This window comes from Asterias amurensis, chromosome 8 (assembly GCF_032118995.1).
Source record: "Asterias amurensis chromosome 8, ASM3211899v1".
Taxonomy (NCBI): domain Eukaryota; kingdom Metazoa; phylum Echinodermata; class Asteroidea; order Forcipulatida; family Asteriidae; genus Asterias; species Asterias amurensis.
This window is the reverse complement of record NC_092655.1, coordinates 17,536,228-17,557,243: the sequence shown is the minus strand read 5'-3', so window position 1 is coordinate 17,557,243 and position 21,016 is coordinate 17,536,228. Positions and strand designations below refer to the sequence as shown.

At 37.6% G+C, this 21,016-nt stretch overlaps 1 protein-coding gene across 1 annotated transcript; it reads right to left on the bottom strand.

Annotated features, from left to right (window-relative positions):
* Window positions 1–15,040: 15,040 nt before the first annotated feature.
* On the bottom strand, window positions 15,041–16,186 carry LOC139940277 (neuropeptides capa receptor-like). Its single transcript, XM_071936473.1, has one exon. The coding sequence runs from the start codon at window positions 16,184–16,186 to the stop codon at window positions 15,041–15,043; it is 1,146 nt and encodes a 381-aa protein (XP_071792574.1).
* Window positions 16,187–21,016: the final 4,830 nt, after the last annotated feature.

Here is a 21,016-nt window from a genome sequence, read left to right as displayed (position 1 = left end):
ATATTCCTACCCGGCCTTGTTTTAAACCGCAATTTACATGCACTTAGATCTCACCAGGCGAAATATCCGGAAATGTATTTTTCCCATTTTGATTGCATTCTCAGGAAAAACAAAAAAATTATGACAATTTCTTTTCTATCAGAAATGCAAAATCTTCGTTTTGCGGCGAGGCGATTTAAAACCAGTTTGACGTGAAACCAGTTCGTATTCCGACAAACAACACGGATGATGTGACGTCACATTGTCGTTCAGGCACAACATCTGTCCTCCCCAAAAAAATTATGACAATTTCTTTTTTAAGAAATGAAAGATCTTGCTTTGCGGCTAGGCGATTTAAAATCAGTTCGAGGTGAAACCAGTTCGTACTGCGAACAAACAACACGGATTATGTGACATCACACTGTTGTCCATGTGCGAAACATGTACTTAAAAAAAATTGACGACAACTTCTTTTTTAGAAAATGCAAATTGTTTTTTTTTTTTTTTGCGGCGAGGCGATTTAGAACCAGTTCGATGTGAAGCCAGTTCACATAACGACAAACAACACGGATTATGTGACACTACACTGTCATTCACGAACAACATCTGTCCCCTCTTTTCTCGCGCCATCGCTGTGTTTTTGCTTTTCCGCGCCAATTTGTTTTGTGTGAAATGACACCACATCTGTCCATTTCAGCGTCAGATGTCAATTCTTATACTGTGCGTTGAGTCCGCTTCGGGTTTTTTCCATACCCGAGTCTCCACCATAATCCTTTATCACGGCTCATTTTTTCCCATCAGAAACATAGGCTCTTTACGAAACCACGGTATCGGCTTAAGGCTCTGGCTACGGCTCCGTCTGCACTTTTGAAAAACGTACAGTTCGTTACTGGACATCAAACAGGCAGACGGAGCCTTATAAGCCCGAGCTTAAACCGTCGTTTCGAAAACGGCTACATGAAACCAACTCTGCTGTAAAGAGACAGACGGGCTCCTTTTCACGTAAGAACCGCAAAGTCATTGTGGCCTTCTGGATATCCGACAGTCGAGCAGGAACCGTGATATAGGTCTATGCCACAAAGTCATATTTCTGTCTCATTTTTATAACGTCATTGAACCTGTCACTAAATTGAAGAAATATTGAAACATGAATTGTCATAATTATTTTTTAAATAGGCCAATAATGTCATTACGTCCAAACGTCAAGTTAGTGGGAATTTTTATTCAGCTGTTTGTCAGTGTCACTTTAAAACTAGTTTCATTTTGTCGATTGGTTGTCATTTTACCGTCAGTCCGTTATGCTTGTTTATAAGTTATCTCATAAGAGCCATTTTTTTGTTTATTTTTTTGTTTGTTTGTTTATTTATTTATTTACTTACTTATTTATTTATTTTCAGGTTTTATTATTTTGTTATGTATGTATTAGGATTTTTTATTTACAATGTTTTTTTAAATTTTTTGTTTTGTATTTATTTTATATTTCAACTTTTTTTATTTGTTTTTTCTTCAGTTCACTGTGATTTGACTTTTTGATTTATAGTTTGTTAATAGCCCTATGTTTTGAAAGAGTGTCTGGTCCACGATTTCAAGTTGTGTGTTCCACTTTGACGACAAAATAATCATCGTAGTCGTTAGGCTTGATTCACTCTTTAATGGCAACTATTTTTACCACTGAAATAAATAAAATAAAACTATTGGAAATGCCAACATCGTAGATTTCTTCCCTTAAAAACAAATAATTTCTTTTACCAAAGGATACTTTTTTTCGCTTCGCGAAAAACAGAAATTCGAGACTGATATTTATCTACATGTTGTTACTGGGGATGGTTTTTCTCGAGAGCAGCTTGGCCGTAATACGATGACGAGGTTATGCCTGGACCGGGAAACGTCTTGAAAACACCTTTTAAGGACCTAACAAATTCAGGGTTCGATCCAGGCTCTGTTGCCGCTGGAGCCACACATGAATAAATACAAAAAAATCCTTAATTAAAAGTAAATAATAAAAATACGGTGGTTATTTTTAGTATGAAAGAGCATTTTGTGTATATTTAGCTTTTTTCTTTTTTTCAGTGTGAAGGTTTTGGCGAAGTACTACTGCCTTGCATCATTGTGTTTGGGACAGCTGCAAGCAGTCCTATTCTATAACTACCCAGCACCTGCAATTCTATAAAAAAAATGCTTGTGCTCCATACGCTTTCGGCATAATAGAAACACTTTCAATTTAAGTGGAATTATAAATTATACGTTGAAAAACGAAGATTTTTTTTTTTTTTGGGGGGGGGGGACCCAAGAGCCGACGGTTCTCCGTGATTCTGCAATTCTCAAAAAAAAATATTCGTAAATGATTCATCGGGGAGAAAAAAATGTAACTTGGCTTTGTTCCTACTCACCTGAAAGATTTGCCTGTGGGTTTCATTTTACAGAAATCGGGAAAGTACTGAGTATAATACAAAATTAATGTATCACTGAATAATATAAACTAATCTGTTCATGTGTAGATGAACAAATTTGAATAATCCATGATCACAAAAAACGTTTCCCTTTTATGCGACTGTATTTTCTAAATATCAAACTGATTATTGTACAAAGGTCTTGATTGCAACATGCAAATGTTGACGGCTCTGATTTACCCCCAAAATGTATGTTGTGCCTCACTTCGAAGGTATCGTATACCCGGTTTTGGACCGTTCGACTGTTTTAAAACTGTCTTATAAGAACAGGTGCAAGCTCGCGTGTCACGCCCATGTTTCAACACTTTTTACTGATCATAAACAAAGGTTTATACACACCCACGTGACACGCTCTCCACCAATAGGAATAGCGAAACTGTCTGAAGTATTTATGAATGTAGAAATATACAACACAACTATAACCCGTGACAATTTGACTTCAAAACGTGATAGCGTTTGTTTTTTTGAGATACCTCTGAAAATTTGAAGCTGTTATGTTCACGCGGGAAGAATAATCCCTAATTAGATTACTGTGAGGAACGTTTCTCAAAAGCAACGTTTCTCAAATTGAACTTTTTTTTTTTTTTTTTTTTTTGGGGGGGGGGGGTAAAACTGACACCTGTTTCCATTACCACACTTCTTGGCTGAGGAATGATTCTCAAAATGCCTTATGTATAATCGAAAGCTGAAATTTGTATTGCCGTTAATTTTAGGAGTGCAAACAAAACGTGTACCTTCCCTTGAGGGCAATTCATTTCATTCTCGAAGGTCTTCTCCGTACGAAATACAGTCATGCTATCTGCCCTCAACCGGCGATATCGGACAGACTTGAAATAACAACGGCCGATATATAATGAGTCGAAAACTCGCCCCTAGATTCCTTGACATTTCCACGACCTTGTCAAGATCGTTGTCGTCAATCACGCTTATTAACAAGCTCAAATGATTGACGCTAAGGAATTTGATAGATTTCATTCCACAATCTCGTTCCCCCCCCCCCCCCCTCCAACACAGTGAACTATTTTACATGGTCATGGAAGCTTTGGTTAAAGGCACTGGACACCTTTGGAAATTTATCAAAGACCAGTAATCTCACTTCGTGTATCTCAACATTATGCGTAAAATAATAAACCTGTGAAAGTTTTAACCCAAACGATCATCGAAGTTGCAAGTTTGTGTGCTTTCAAATGCCTAAAAAAAGAGGTCTCGGGTCTGAAGTATTTTATTATTTAAGTGAGAGATCACCTCTTTCTCAAAACTACACGTTACTTCAGAGGGAGCCGTTTTCTCACAATGTTTTATACTATCAACAGCTCTCCATTGCTTGTAACCAAGTAAATTGTTATACTAACAATATTGTTTTCGAGTTTACCAATAGTGTCCAGTGCCTTTAAAACCATCGGACAAACAACATAACCTAAAAGTCAGATCCAATGTATTGCGCATGTTGCTCTTTCCGCGAAGTGTTTCCCCCGACGGAATCATCAAGGTCCACACCACCTTAAGAAAATAGACTCAATATTAAATGTTTGGATTGGGGTTTCAAATCAAAGACAGAAGGTGAACATTTTGCAAGCCGGGCCTTCCAATAGCTGCACGACGAGACGTAGGGCTTTCAAAACGAAACGATAACAGTGTGAGTTATTTTGAGAAACAATTATTATATTTAATTGCAACGGATTTATCGTAACGCCATGCACTTCCTGAAAACTTTGTTGAGAATTTCAACACATTTCTAAGCATTATTATAGGTTTTGTACAGAATCTATAATCATGTTTAAGGATGCATGTGAAAACTAAAGACATTGGACACCATTGGTAATTACTCAAAATAATTATCAGCATAAAACCTTACTTGGTAACAAGTAATGGGGAAAGGTTGATAGTATAATACATTGTGAAAAACGGCTCCCTCTGAAGTGACGTAGTTTCGAGAAAGAAGTAATTTTTCACTAATTGGATTTCGAGACCTCAAATTTTGAATTTGAGGTTTCGAAATCAACCATCTACAAGCACACAACTTTGTGTGACAAGGGTGTTTTTTTCTTTCATAATTATCTCGCAACTTTGACGACCGATTGAGCTCAAATTTCCACAGGTTTGTTATTTTGTGCATAAAGTCTAGCCTTTGACAAATACCGATAGTGTCCAGTGTTTTTAAACATGTTTTAATATATAGATTCTTGGGTGTGTTTGAATGCTACAAACCATTTGAGCAGGTGTCAAAATGATTACCAAGTTTATTATTCACAAGATGTGTACAGTGTGATGGTCTCGTCCGCTGCAAAATACAATCTAGTACTCGGTGGTATGTGAAAATAGTGGCAAGAAACATGTTTGCCGTTGGGTCTTTTTCCTCCCAAAACAACCCACCGCTTTCTCGTGCTACACGGTTGCCTGGGGCGCACAGGCCGCGGTACGGGCTCTATAGACCGTCTTGTAAAAGAACTTGGCCCGTTGAATAGCTTGCGTCAGTAACTTTCATATTTACCCTTACATCTGAAAATAATCAAGACCCCCTTAAAAAAATTAAAGAGGCAGCTGATGGAAATTTGATTTGAAACTAGTCAAAATGAAATAGGATATGGTGTGTAGGCCTAACTGTTTACTCTCTTTCATATGAGTTTGGCATTTTATCAAACTCGTCTGTTTGCAATTTTGTCACGGGTGGGTAGGGTCTATCGTTTACCTATTAACTTTACATCGAGGACACGGTTTTTGCGTGTGGGCGACGTAATGAAAAACACACGGTATGCACTCCATTTGCTTCACGGCTCGTTTTTCACGACTGGTTAAAATTGTGTCCGTTCAAATTAATGTAATAAAACGCCATGAACCTAGTTTACGGGCAAACAACTCCAAAAACGTGCATGGTACCACTGAGAAAGGAACTGTTGTGTCAATAAGTAAACACCACTTTTTCACAGATTCACAATCCGTTTTTCATGGATTCACAATGACAGATTCAAGATTTGTTATTACGGATTCACATACGGTGTTACGAATACGCCATTGAAGATAAGTGGGCTATTTGAAGGTCACATTGTCAGGTGGTTATGTGATTAGGACTAATGGATTTTGAATCTATATGAACGGATTGAGAATTATCAGAAAGGATTGTGAATATATTATAACGGAGTGTGAAAAGAACGGATTGTGGATCTATAATATTGGCAGAGGGTTGGTATATAACATAATCATGGATTCACGGATTGTGAATCTATAAGATCAGATTGTGATGCTATAATTTAGCAAACGTAAAACTAACCCAGAAGAACGGATTTCGATTAAACAACAAGAACGAAAGGATTGCTAATTCGTATAAACCGATTTGGAAATCCGTAAAAAGGGCTTCTTGTGAATCCGTAACAAAAGACATGAGCATCGATGCGGATTAAAGAAACTTGATTATGTTTACCCCCGTTTCAAAAACACTAATCAACCACATTTTAATTGATAATTAAACAGGAAGATACGATGAAACCTCATGCTGACATATTGATAGCAATATGCTAACAAACATCTTAAAGGCAGTGGACACTATTGGTAATTACTCAAATTAATTATTAGAATAAAACCTTACTTGGTAACGAGTAATGGGGAGAGGTTGATAGTATAAAACATTGTGAGAAACGGCTCCCTCTGACGTGACGTATAGTTTTCGAGAAAGGAGTAATTTTCCATGAATTTGATTTTGAAGTCTCGAAATCAACCATCTAAATGCACACAACTTTGTGTGACAAGGGTGTTTTTTGCTTTCATTATTATCTCGCAACTTTATCTCTCAAATTTTCACAGGTTTGTTATTTATTGCATATGTTGAGATACAGCAAGTGAGAAGACTGGTCTTTGACAATAACCAAAAGTGTCCAGTGTCTTTAATATCAGTTGTTAATTTAACTAGAACGGAGCCTACATTGCGCAAAGATTTTTAAAAAAAAAATAGGAAGAGGAAAGAAATTACAAACCAAATTGCAATTTCAGCCAAACATTTCAATCCAGCCCTAGTCCAAACCCGCAGTTGAGCTCCAAGCTAGAAGCTAGTAACTTTCTTTGTATATCCTCGACCCTCACAACAAATGTAGCGTTCTAATTCATTTTAATACAATATTCCATTTCATCCTCAATCCACCTTGAAGCAAATATGAAGTTGGAAACTTCAGTCTCCGAAAAGGCATTACATGGGACCTGGAGAGAGAGAGCCAATGGTGGACTTATTATTACTAAATCGACAGGTGGGGACGGCTCTTCCCTTGAATACTGATTTGCACCTGGCTCATAGAGCTCGCCTCGGTTTGTAGGAAATAACATCGCCCGGTCGATTAAGACAATTCAATTTGTATTGCCCCAGATCAGACATTACGGCGTGTGAAATACACGGCCAAATAGATCGGGCTTTTGGGTTTGGGTTTTTACTAGAGAGAGTAATTGATGTTTCGTGTGACGGTTGTTAAAGGTAGGGGAGATTGGTTTCTGTTAACTTAATTTATATTAGGCTAAATTTTTGAGAAAGATATGCTTGAACAGAAAATACTGCTTGAATGCCACTTGCTTAGCTATAATGAGCAGGATACCAGTCACAAACTGCACAGATGATTGTTTGGGCTGGTGACCTTATTCTGGTTAGTGTAACTTTGTTTTGCTTAGACTATTTTTGTGCTTTAGCGGCTCCATGAAATTGAGCCCTGGTAATTCTGATCGGGAGTGTGTGGGCTCGCCCGAATCCCGATCGTCCTACTTGTTTTTCTTAGAGCAAGACACTGTAACCATTATTGATGCGTCCTTCGGATGGGACGTGAAGTAATTGTAGGTCCTCTATTTTTTATATAGGATTAAAAGTATTGAACTGTTCCAAAGACAAAAGGTACATTGCCTTTAAATGTTGGATCATATAAAATTGTTTTTTTGTTTTTTTTTGACGCGTTACTATTTTCTTACATGTTGCTGCGTCTTTCGGATGGGACGTGAAGCCGTGGTCATGTATATTTATATAGGATTAAAACTGTTTAAAAAAAATATTCTACCCCTTTAAACTTTCACAGCCTTTTGTTTCTATGTACAATAATTATTGGACTATTATAAATTGCGGATACTGCATGGTGTTTGACATGTTACAATGGTGCCCATATACTTTAATAACTATCATGGTTTGCAGTGGGTGGCATTACCAGGCTGTGTATTTAATTGAGGGTTGACCATTGCACCTTAAGTATACATTTCAAGGAATATTACAAAATTGGTTAATAAAAAAACTCGTCTAAGATCACAGATTTACATAAAACTTACACGGTCTAATGATGATAATAGTAGAAAGCATCCCTTGAAATATTTGTTTGAAGATAAATAAATAAAGCTATTTTCCCGTTTTTAGGTTGTTTTGGGGTTGTTTTTTTCTGAGACGATGTCATGCAATTTTTTTGTGTAATCGTTTTGCACTATTCCCATAACCCATATGATCTCAAACTTTATACAGGTTTGTAAGTTTATGTATATGGTGGATTTAAAAATTCGTTAAACTGCCAGCAACTGTTTCGTTAGCAAAAACTAATTATTTCATGTTCATATGACCAATATGGTTGAATATATATGTCGATATGTTTTACTGCGGGTAAACCATTTTACCTTGTAAATGTAAGTATACATTAAAATGTGCATTATACATAAAAGGAAAATGCTGTATCAGAACATGAGGCTGTATTAAAGACACTGGACACTATCGGTAATTGTCAAAGACCAGGCTTCTCACTTGGTGTATCTCAACTAAGCAAATGCATAAATTAACAAACCTGAAAAATTAGACTCATTTGGTCGTCGAAGTTGCGAGAGAATAATGGAAAAAGAACACCCTTGTCGCACAAGTTATGTGCTTTCAGATGCCTTGAAATGTAGACCTCAGCTTATTAAATAAAAAAATATTTTAGTGAGAAATTACTTCTTTCTCAAAAACTACATTACTTCAGAGGGAGCCGTTTCTCACAATAATGCATATTATCAACAGCTCTCCATTGCTCGATACTAAGTCAGTTTTTATCCTATCAACTATTTTGCGTAATTACCAATAGTGTCTAGTGCCTGTAAACAGAAGGTCCGCTTTTTTAAACGTTAATTATTTTTGTTTATGATCGTCGGGTCGAATAAGTCTTTTGTGTACAGTGTCAGTCATCGTGAAATGTCACTGCTGCACGTAGCAACAAAATTAAACGTGTCAAATTAGAGGTCGTCTCGAAATGATTGCAAACCGAACATCTCACATAACGGCGGTTGCGATTGGCTGAAATAGAACGTAGAAAACCCTATAACGGCTGGCGATTGGCTGGCGTTGAGTAAAGCACGCGCTTGAGGAGAACATCATTCATATCAATGGATTAATAATGAAGGCATGGTGAACGTCACGAAGTTGATCATTTGTAATTAATTTGGCGTCGAAGCTGGCTCAAAGTATACCTTTACTATTGTTGTCACATCAGAGATATGGGCATCTGCGTATTATAGTGTCATGCTTAGCACAATTGTTGTCGAAATTATTTAGAGTGAGCATGAACCACATCCATAAAACATGTAATGTTTATTTTACGGTTTTATGATTCTCAATTCTCTAAATTGGACAGCGCAATCATTTATCAGTCAGTTTGACCGTCTTTTTTAATCACCTTCCTTTAAAAGCAGTGGACATTATTGGTAATTACTCAAAATAATGATTGGCATAAAACCTTTCTTGGTGACAAGTAATGGGGAGAGGTTGATGGTATAAAACATTGTGAGAAACGGCTCCCTCTGAAGTGCCATAGTTTTCGGGATAGAAGTATTTTTCCACGATTTTGATTTCGAGACCTCAGATTTGGAACTTGAGGTCTCGAAATCAACCATCTAAACGCACACAACTTTGTGTGACAAGGGTGTTTTTTTCTTTCATTATTATCTCGCAAGTTCGATGACCGATCGAGCTCAAATTTTCACAGGTTTGTTATTTTATGCATATGTTGAGATACACCAACTGTGAAGACTAGTCTTTGACAATTACTAATAGTGTCCACTGTCTTTAAGGGAAGGTACACTATTGGTAATTGTCAAAGACCAGTGTTCTCACTTAATGTATCTCAACATATGCATAAAATAACAAACCTTTGAAAATTTGAACTCAATTGGTTATCGGAGTTGGGAGAAAACGATGAAAGAAAAAATACCTTGTTAGACGAATTTGTGTGCTTTCAGATAGGAATAAAAGACGAAGTCTTTTATTATTTTAGTGAGAAATTACCTCTTTTAAAAAAAAATACGTTACTTCAGAGGGAGCCGTTTCTCACAATGTTTTATACTACCAGCAGCTATCCACTGTCGTTACCAAGTCAGTTTTTAAGGTAATATTTGTTTTGAGTAATTACCAAACGGTCGTGTAGCTTCCCGTTAAACAACACAACTGACGGTCGATGATGGTGGTTTTAGAAATGGTGCGCCAATCTATATCGAAAGAATCTATATAAAAATGGAGTTTCTTGCCTTACTTGGGCCTTCAATGGAAAAACAGTCTAACTCAAAAATGTTGGTTTCTTATATAAAATCATTTCTGGGTTAATTGAGGGACATTTTGTCCATTTCCAAACTTCAAAGGCAATTATGGATGTGAATATACCATGACCTATCTCAGCTTCTTTTTACACTTCCATCCTGGTTTGTTATTATTATTAACACAGCTGATCTCTTATGTACTTGCTTTTATCAAACTGTTTTTTTTTTTACGTTAGGCTGTTTTGCCGTAGAGTAGAACCAAAGAACACAATTACGGCATTTCTTGCCAACATTTATTTATATCAACTCCTCTCATGACCATCTATAGAGAAAGCATGTTGTAATATATCAGCTGTCCAATAAGCAAGCGTTAATACAAACGCGATCTTTACTCAAACCCGTCGCATTCATCATGCTGGCTTTGGCTATTAACATAACCCATCGTAGCCTGTAAGCAGTTTATTTCGCTTACGATACGGGGCAGCCGTACTCGCTTAATGTAAAAGAGTGAAAAGGCACTCTTTGAAGAGCCACATGAAGGACAACTCTTTTTCGAGTGGTCTTCTACTCTTTTAGATTGAAGTTTTGCACCTTTTTTGTGTGATTTTTCACTCTGTCCTTGGGTGAAACCCCACTAAAAGATTGAAATAACCACCACTCTTTTTGAAGAGCCATATGAGGGACAGCTCGAAATGTAAAGAGTGGTGTTTTTCACTCTTTGACATTTAGAGAGTAAGCAAAATTTGCACTTCATAAACATTGCTAATCATATAGCGTAGCAAAAGGCACGCTGGCTCGCCGGTGTTTGTTGCCAGCACATTAACGTCGCAGAAGCTCAAATATCATTGCTGATTATTTTGCACACACCCACACACAAGCTGTCAAATTGCCCCCTTGATCGTTTATGAAAATACACTTTTGTTTACATACATTTTTCCCCTTCTTCTACTGGAGTGGCGAATTACATTAATCCCAGTGCCTGTAAATTCATTGTGAATAGCGCATTCTTTTCCAGTACTGTTTAGCATGGACTTTAAATTAGAAATAAACACTGCATTCCATTTTCATTGTTTCACTCATAAGGAAAAGGTGGCTAATTATTTTGCTTGTTTATACGTAAATGTCCATCAACTTGTAGTACCTGATACTCTGCAGCACTTGACGACAGGGTAAAATGCATAACCAGGCAAAAGCTGTTTGTACATTAAAGGATGCAGTGTATAGGCCATGGCCATTGGACATTTTTGTTCTTTCAATGTTTAAATCTGATAGAAGTTTCCCAACACTTGTGGTTTAGGATTTAGTATATCAGACATGCATAAACTGTGGTGTTCAAATTAACACCATAGGTGTTATCACATAAAAGATACCAAAGAGATAATAACAAAAATCAAAGGGTGTTAAAATAACTTAGGTTAAGTAAAACAAAAAATCAGAAATTAGTTTTAATTTGGATTTTTGTTTTGTATCTATAAGGGACAACACCCATTGTGTCATTTTAACACGATAACAAGATCAGCAAAAAGCAACTTCCTTAAAACCTACTCGAGCACGTAGTCCAGCGATAACAAGATCAGCAAAAAGCAACTTCATTAAAGCCAACTCGAGCATGTAGGCCAGTCATTGTACTATCTTGTCCGACTTGTTTCCCCCAAGTGCCAAATACCATTATGAGATTATGAGGTTTTTGCGTGTATAAAAACAACTTTCAGGGACACAGCTGTGGACGGGCTGAAACGCGGGTTAGTTTAAAACCTTAAACAACCATCGTGGCTCTACTGACTTGAATATAGACGTTTACTCAAGTCCCAATACCGTGACATCAACAGTAAACTGTTGTTTTGTGTCACGGTAAGCACAGTGTATACGGGTGGGTTACAACGGCGTCTTTTCGGAGTGAATAATGCGACTGCTTTGTGCAAGGCTAGCCTTCCCCAACCTGTTCCGCACGCAGGACCACATTGTGACGGCGAGCGCGTTTGATAGTGCAGTTGGCGCGATATGCTAAGCGACCTCTCACACGAGAACGGGACTTGAATCAAGTCTAACTTGACTAGTGCGTCTTGGGTGCACCGTTAGCCACGCCATTCCTTGGTTGCTGCTTGTTTGCTAAAAAAAATGACCCATGGGCAGCTGAGTCCACACCAGCCACTCAGTTTCTCATTTTGACCAATCTGGCTGTTTATAGATAGCCTTGGCTTTTTAGTGTTTAGATTATGAATGCACGACAAAGATGAACTTTGGATGTTATCATTGATGCCCCCAAGGGTATAGGGAAATTATGCTATCATATTTTTCGTTTTAATCATGCTGTATGGGCGGTTGTGGCTATACTTGGATATAATCACTAGTATATAATGGTTGGTGTTTTCGATCACACATTTTGGAAGTGGTAGATCAATTACCCAAAGAAATCTTCATAATTATACAGAATACCCAAACCAACATGTTAACATTGTTGCATAATAACACAATAGAAGTTAAAATGGCATCGGGGGTAAAAAAAAAAAAATTGTTTTACCATTAAACGCCGATATGTGTTAGCACTGTATAATTAAAAAAATTACAGGCATATTATTCGGGTTGGATACGAACCCACGACTTTAGGAATTCTAGAGCAGTGTCATACCAACTAAACCCGCGAGATTATGTAGTCAAGAACAAATTAAGAGCGAGTCTCCACTTTGCAATTTCGACCTTTAACATTGAGCGCTGTAATGAGTTGTATACAGCGATATTATTGAAGCTTTTATGTACAGGTTTATAGTTCCATCTTCACAATTCCAAAGTATATACACTCAGTATAGCTAGTACGTTTTTCGATTTAAAGACACTGGACACTATTGGTAATTGTCAAAGACCAGTCTTCTCACTTGGTGTATCTCAACATATGCATAAAATAACAAACCTGTGAAAAATTGAGCTCAATTGGTCATCGAAGTTGCGAGATAATAATGAAAGGAAAAACACCATTGTCACACGAAGTTGTATGTTGATTTCGAGACCTCAAAATCTAATTCTGAGGTCTCGAAAGCAAATTCGTGGAAAATTACTCCTTTCCCGAAAACCACGGTACTTCAGAGGGAGCCGTTTCTCACAATGTTTTATACTATCAACAGCTCCCCATTACTTGTTACCAAGTAAGGTTTTATGCTAATAATTATTTTGAGTAATTACCAACAGTGTCCACTGCCTTTAAGCTGTGTTGGGGTTGTTCCGAATACACCATGTATATTATGCAAATTTACAACATTTGTTTTTTAAGCATACTGCGTACAAACACTTTATACATTACCCTTGGATTATTTATATTACAACGTAACGAAAATAGCTTTAACAATTTTCAGATAGCCTCCAGAAGGGTGTATGTAATGATATAGTCCTTGTATAGCAAACACAATGTACGACAGATGTTGGTGTATTCTTCATGCGTAGTTGTATTCTTCAAGCTTAGTTGGTGACTGTTTTCTTTAGCTTTTTTTTATTGTAATTTCTTAAAATTGTAAACTATGAAAAGTGCAATAGTGTCACTCGTTTCTTGTTTTCTTTTTACGTAATCTGGCAAACAGTTTACGTGTGTGTGAGGTTTTTTCTTTCCTTTTGGAATTTATGTGATATTTTTTTCTTCAAAAAAGATAAAACAACAAATACTAGAGATTTATTGTTAGACCAGACGTGGAGACCTTTGGTTCGTTTTACACCAAACATTTCCAATGCTGTTGTGATAAAGACTTTGCAGGAGAACACTCCTATATTATTGTCAAACACTAAGCAGAGATCATTTTTGTAATCAAATTTTCAAACAGTCCGCTTATTCTGCGGCCTTAATCATTACTGCATCGTCACTATACCTTAAGCATTACTGAAAACGTCATGGCTGCCTGCGAAATGTGTGTATACCTGCAAACCATATCATTCAAAACACCCTTTAACGTAACCGGTTTTTTCTATAATTGGACCGAACCCTCCACAGAAAATCAATGAGTCAAAATTACATTACTATCACACACATGCACTCACTGCGTCGCTTGGTTTGGTTTGTCAAGTTACATGTAGATTTCAGAACAAGCACGATTGAAAAAAAAACGCTGTTTTGGGGTCTATTTCGAATTTTGCTCATGTTACTGGTTTCGGAAAGTGCAATGCAAAGATTACAGAGCACTTTTCTCTCGTTGCATGATAGTATTTGTTTAAACCATAGCAATATGACGTCAGTACTGTCAGCTGTAGAGCGAACGTGCCCATGCATGTGTTTGAAGTGGAGTGACAGGGATACTCATAAAGGCACTGGACACCTTTGGTAATTTGTCAAAGACCAGTATTCGCACTTGGTGTATCTCAACAATATGCATAAAATAACAAACCTGTGAAAATGCGGACTCAATTGGTCATCGAAGTTGCAAGAGAACAATGTGTGTGCTTTCAGATGTATAATAAAAGGCTTCAGCTGAAGTATCTTATTTTTTTAGTTAGAAATTACCTCTTTCTCATAAACAACGCTACATAAGAAGGAGTCGTTTCTCACAATGTTCTATACCATCAGCAGCTCTCCATTGCTTGTTACCAAGTAAAATTTTATGCTAATAAAATATTTTGAGTAATTACCAATAGTGTCCAGTGTCTTAACTGGAGTGAAAAGGGTAAACTCTTAACAATATTGAACAGGATATCAAAATCAGCCGAGATCTTTAAAGCGACGACTTTCGACTGGTTCACGAGTCGAGATCACTAGCCTTAAACAGGATTTCAGTAACTCCTGTTTTTTTTTTTTTTTTTTTTTTTTGCTTATCTGAAACGAAATCGCTCGTAGTGGATTTATCGAGCGCTTCATGCGAGAAATGAAAGATGCCCAGCGATCCTTGGGTTGGTTTCCAATGAATAGTGTAAAGCTCTTTGTTACAGAGCGTGGAGGGCGACAGGAAAATGCGTTGGATTTCTCGGTCTGTTTGGCGTTTAACTGGCCGCCACGTGTTGATCACTTTTTTTTCAAATCTCTCTCACTCGGTTGTTTCCAACTGACCTCTGGTGGTGAAGTTGTTTCCTTCCACCGCCTGTGTTTAGGCATACTCACCGTGTTAGTGGATGACGTGTGTGTGTGGGTGTGCTCACATGCGGGTTGACATGTCCGTGGTGACGACTGATGTGTTTTTGGAGTACCTCTGGCGTTGCTCGTTCCGACTGAAGGTGAAGGCTACGTAAAACGCGTGCCGGTATCTCTTATTAGTGACCGTGTACACGAAGGGGTTGACCACGGAGTTGAGGTACGTTAAAGTCCGGCAGACGGCCAGGATGATCGCCATGTGTTCCCGCGCAAACGTTTGAATGTTGAGCTCTCTGAGTATTAGATTTGCGAAGGAGGCGAACTGGAAAGGGGCCAGACATATGAAGAATAGAGTGCCGTTGACGATGAGCATTCTGGCCACCGTGTTCCTGATCTGGTGGCTCTGGGTCTGCGGGGCCGGGGCGTTAGTGGCCGACCCCTGCCTGGAGGTCGTCTGCTTCTTCTCCTTTGCCGCGACTCTCTTGTTCAAATTGGTAATGATTACGATGTACAGTAAAATGTTGCCTACCATTGCGATGGCGAAGGGTACCGTCTGCATGCCTAGCGAGACGGATAGCATCCACTCGTGGGACGGTACACAGGTTGCCGTCACCTTGGAGAGTCCCCTGAAATGCTCCAGATTCGGCCACGTGAAGCAACTCACATGAATGTCTGAGTTAGCCGGGACGAGACAGCATGCGAATGTCAGAGCTAGGAGCCAGCACACGCCGACTAGTTTGACCGTCCGTCCCTTGTCGCTTAGCATCCAATGTTGAACGGGCTTACAGATTGCGTAGAAACGTTCAAGCGATACCAGGGTGACCAGGAATAGCGACGCAAAGAATGTTATTAGCTTGAGGAGGTTGAAGGCGATGCATCCCGAGCGTCCCATGAATGACGCTGTGTCCAGCTCGATCGGGGTGGCCCAGTAACCCCACATCTTCTCCCCGATCGCAGCAACCAAAAAGGAGATATCTGCCACAGCGAGATTAGCCAGGTAATAGTTGGTCACTGTGTGCATCCACGACACCCTGACCATTACGAAGAGGAAAGCCAGGTTACCTGCTAAGCCAACAACGAACAAGATGGGCATAACCACTGTTAACATTGCAATGGTTATATTGTCCCGAAACCATCCATCAAGGAGGTTGGAATCTGTGATGTTCCCGAGATCATGGAAAGCGGTGCAATCCGATTGTTCAGCTCCCATTTTGACACGTTGGTGTGTTGTTGCCGAAAGAAAAAATGTTTTGTATCAATCCACACAGTAGACTGCACTAAAGAAAACTTCACTCAGGTAGTTATTCAAACTGCCAGCACTATCATCAGATCGATCAGTCCGTCATGACGATGTACGCTCATCATCCAAAACTAGGATGCAGTGTGCCTCTCTTCGTCTCTCTCTCTCAGTCTCTTCCCTCCCTGCATCAGGTGTACATTTCACCGAGACTGGCTGAACAACCCGCGCCGTTTATTTTGCGTATTCATCGGGTTGAGTCCGGAGCAAGCACCAACTGAGGCCACTTGTAAACTCTACTCCCCGTGTCATCTCCATCTCTCTCTATATATATGCGCGGCTTACCGGTCGTGACGCTCTCTGCCTCTGAAGCATCCAACAAGCCGAAGAGAAGAAGTAGGCGTGGTCTAGATGTGGCTGATGCTCACTCCAATGTTCGCGCACGCGCGGTTTAACAACACGGGGAAAGGTATTGGATGTTTGCATGTTGGGTCGTCATTGAGTGTCCAAATACACTATGGAGCTGTAGTTGTAATATGAACACGCACAGAGGTTCTACGTGAGATGGCTGTGTGTGTGTGCAATACCATGATGCTACCGTGATTGTCGGGGCGAATGTTTCTTTGATATGTGTACTGGCTAACTTTGTGATGATATCAAATTAAATCGAGCCCTTCCTGGTAAAGACTCAACCATACTGGTTGTAATATTAACGCACTCACCGCTATACATAGACTTTTTGAAACAGCCTGACTGTTTCATACATGCAAGACTGACAGTATGTCTGATCGTTAATGCAGTGAGTCGTGACGCTATTCGTGTAGTATTTTAATTTAATTTAATTCAATTAAATTGATTAATAACGTCACGTTAATAATCCAGGAGATTCTTTTTGAGTGGGCATATTACACTCAAAACACACCCCCAAAAAAATAATTTTTAAGTACAAAACATACAGTAAAAGACAACAGCGACCGTTTTTTTTTTTAAATCATGATCAATTATTATAAGGGAATACAACATAAAAACCATCAAAAATAGGGGAACATAAATGGAACTATAATCAAAGGAGGCCTAAACTTGTTTTAGTAGATGCCAGTAAACCAGGGGGAAACTGTGACAACGTGAGGGTTTATCTTTTGCATTTAGAGTTGAATATGTGACAAGCATTAGACAGATGACATTCTGAAAGCGCTTAGTGCGGGGGTTCGGTGGAATACTTCCTGAACTGAAAAGTCATGTTTGTGCAGGTTTGAAGCCATTGGACACTTTCGGTAAACAGTATTGTCCAAGGCCCACACTTCGTGTATCGCAACTTATATATAAAATAACAAACCTGTGAAAATTTAGGCTCAATCGGTCATCGGAGTCGGGAGAAAATAACGGGAAAACCCACTCTTGATTCCACACGTTTCGCCGTGTCATGACATGTGTTTAAAATAAATCCGTTAATCTCGATATCGAGAATTGATTATTGTGTTAATGTTTACTCAAAAAGTGAAGCATTTCGTTGAAAAAAATTTCAAGAGATGTCTTTCACCATTACCTTCTGTAAACCCTGTAAGTTATTTGTAAATCTGTGAACTTTTAAATTTTTTTTCCCGAAAGTGTCCAATGGCTTTAAGAACCCTGCATTACCTTCTTGTTTTGGGTTTTTTTTTTTCGTTTAATTTTGTGCGTGATTAATAAGTTTTTCAGGGCCTAATAAACGTCTAACCAAACCCATATTACAGACTTATTATTTATGTTGATAACTTTTGTCTAGGGATGCAGCCACATAAAACTTGTCATAAAAGACTGATGAAAATTCTCGCGAAAACGACAGATAAGAGCAGTTTTAATCATACGCCACTTTTTTTCTCTCTTATTTTTTTGTTCTTTTCAATCAAACAAAAACAAAAGATACTGGTAATAGTCTGCCATATATTTTTGTACCAGATATGAAGACGAGTTTACGGTTTTGTTTGTTCAATAACTCTTGAATTTATGTGCAATTTAATATGATACCAAAATTAACAATTCCATCTATGACTAGTGTGGTATGTTGCCTACCAGAAAGACCATGGAAGGTATACGTAGTGCACTTTTTTGTTTTAAAGACAGTGGACACTATTGGTTATTGTCAAAGACCAGTCTTCTCTTCTGGTGTATGTCAACTTAAGCTTAAAATGAAAACTTGAGCTCAATTGGTCGTCGAAGTTGCGAGATAATAATGAAAGAAAAAACACCCTGGTAACACGTATACTATCAACCTCTCCCCATTACTCGTTACCAAGTAAGGCTTTATGCTATTTTGAGTAATTACCAATAGTGTCCACTGCCTTTACAAGTTATTTGTTCTAACAAAAGATTCTCTCCAGCGAAACAAGAAAATACTAATGGCACAAGAGCAATCTCAGGTCTGAAGGACAAGGTACAAGGAAGTGCTCTTTTCTAATCACCACTCCACGTGGTGTTTCTTCTCTGTCTATAAACCTATACATTAAAGGCACTGGACACTATTGTTTAATCTACTGGAAAATAAAAACTTGAAAGCATGAAAACTTACTTGGTAACGAGCAACGGAGAGCTGTTAAAGGTAAAAAGTATTAAATGCACTGCGCCTTGAACACCCAGCAGGGTGGATATGTGCGCATTACAAGTCTTATTATTATTATTATTATTATTATTATTATTATTATTATTATTATTATTATTATTATTATTATTATTATTATTATTATTATTATTATTATTATTATTATTATTATTATTATTATTATTATTATTATTATTATTATTATTATTATTATTATTATTATTATTATTATTATTATTATTATTATTATTATTATTATTATTATTATTATTATTATTATTATTATTATTATTATTATTATTATTATTATTATTATTATTATTATTATTATTATTATTATTATTATTATTATTATTATTATTATTATTATTATTATTATTATTATTATTATTATTATTATTATTATTATTATTATTATTATTATTATTATTATTATTATTATTATTATTATTATTATTATTACTGCATAGTATTGGTATAGTTGCTCAAAATAATTGTAAGCATGAAAACTTACTTGTAAGCGATGTTGATAGTATAAAACATGGTGAGAAACGGCTCCCTCTGAAGTAACGTAGTAACACGAATGAAGTTCTGTCTCACTAAAATATTTGAATTCGATTTCGACACCTTAGAATTTGATGTTGAGGTCTCGAATCAAGCATCTGAAAGCACACAACTTGGTGTGACAAGGTTTTTTTTGTTTCCATTATTTTCTCGCAACTTCGACGACCATTTGAGCTCAAATTTTCACAGGTTTGTTATTTTATGCTTAATGTTGAGATACACCAAGCGAGAAGACTGGTCTTTGACAATTACCAAAGGTGTTCAATGTCTTTAAAGGGAATGTAAACGTTTGGTACCCTCCTTTAAAATTAATGGCAATAGCAACAAGTATTAGTTAGAAGTACATTAGCTTTCGATTTAATGAAGCATTTCGAGAATCATTTCACTTCAATATATAATGTTGTTTATGAAAAGAGATACAATTTTTTCGAGAATTCTAATCTGAGAAACGTTTCAGTCAGATACGTTTATCAGATCGGTTTACTCTTCTACTTCTTTTACATGCACCATGTAATAATTTACAAGGTGCCGTGGCGCAATAAATATGCTGCCAATCAAACCAGAAACACCGGGGCGAACCCCTTATCCTTATACGATTCGTGCGTGAATACACAGCGACACAAATGTATATTGATACCTCACAATGCAATGCCTCAAATCCCATCATACCCTCTCCTCGAACTGTGAACTCATTATCATTAGTTCGTCAATCATGACGGAGCACCCTCTCCTCTTGTAATTAAATCAATGTTGAAACCAACTCAGAATTGAAATTATAGTCTCCCCCCATTTAGGGGTAAACAACTCTCAGACTAGAAGGGGCATTAAAACATGCATTGCCCGGCAACGAGCGGCTTTCGAATCGGGGCCAGGGTATCAACTGCGGCACTGCACTATTTGAATGATGCATTGCCCGCCTGTGTTCATGTCATTTGAACGGGGACGGCCATTGATGATGTCACGTGAAAGTTTGATGATTGACTAGCTTAGGTTTTGTTTTCAAGAGTTCTGATATATTTTTTATAGATCAATGTTTTGGCTATGACTTGAAATTCTACTCACTGTGAATGAAGATGTGTATTTAAACATAATCTGTAGACATTGTGTGTCGTGTCGTACAAAAAGTACCCAAACCCTCTAAGTGACAATCGTGTAAAAAAACAAAAAAAAAAACATATTTGGGGAGATTGTTTAGTCGAATGAATTTGGTTGGTAAACTTATGTGTGGAACCAGCTCGGACAGTCGTTTCATCTGGAAGTGGTTGGTGTTGGAAGAAGGGTTTTGCGGCATATTAGTCCCTTACTGCATATCGTAATTTCAGCAGGTATAAATAAAAAATATAACACAAGGGAAGCTGACTGTGTAAATTTTTTATGATTTGGGGATGAACAAAGAGCGGGATGTGAACTAACGACCTCTGTATAACCGTGCCGGCACTTTAATCCGTAGGTTGGTGTTCCAAGGGAACAGCTTTGCGTTCGTCCAAAGGACAAACGCCTTACATCTATTATGTTTTTTAATTTAACATCTATTAAAGACACTGGACACTATTGGTAATTGCCAAAGATCAGTCTTCTCACTTGGTGTGTCTCAACATATGCATAAAATATGCATAAAATTGGTCGTCGAAGTTGCGAGACCATTATGAAAGAAAAAACAC

Excerpts from the sequence above, each read along its gene's own strand:
- LOC139940277 (XM_071936473.1), bottom strand. The coding sequence starts at position 16,186 with ATGGGAGCTGAACAATCGGATTGCACCGCTTTCCATGATCTCGGGAAC.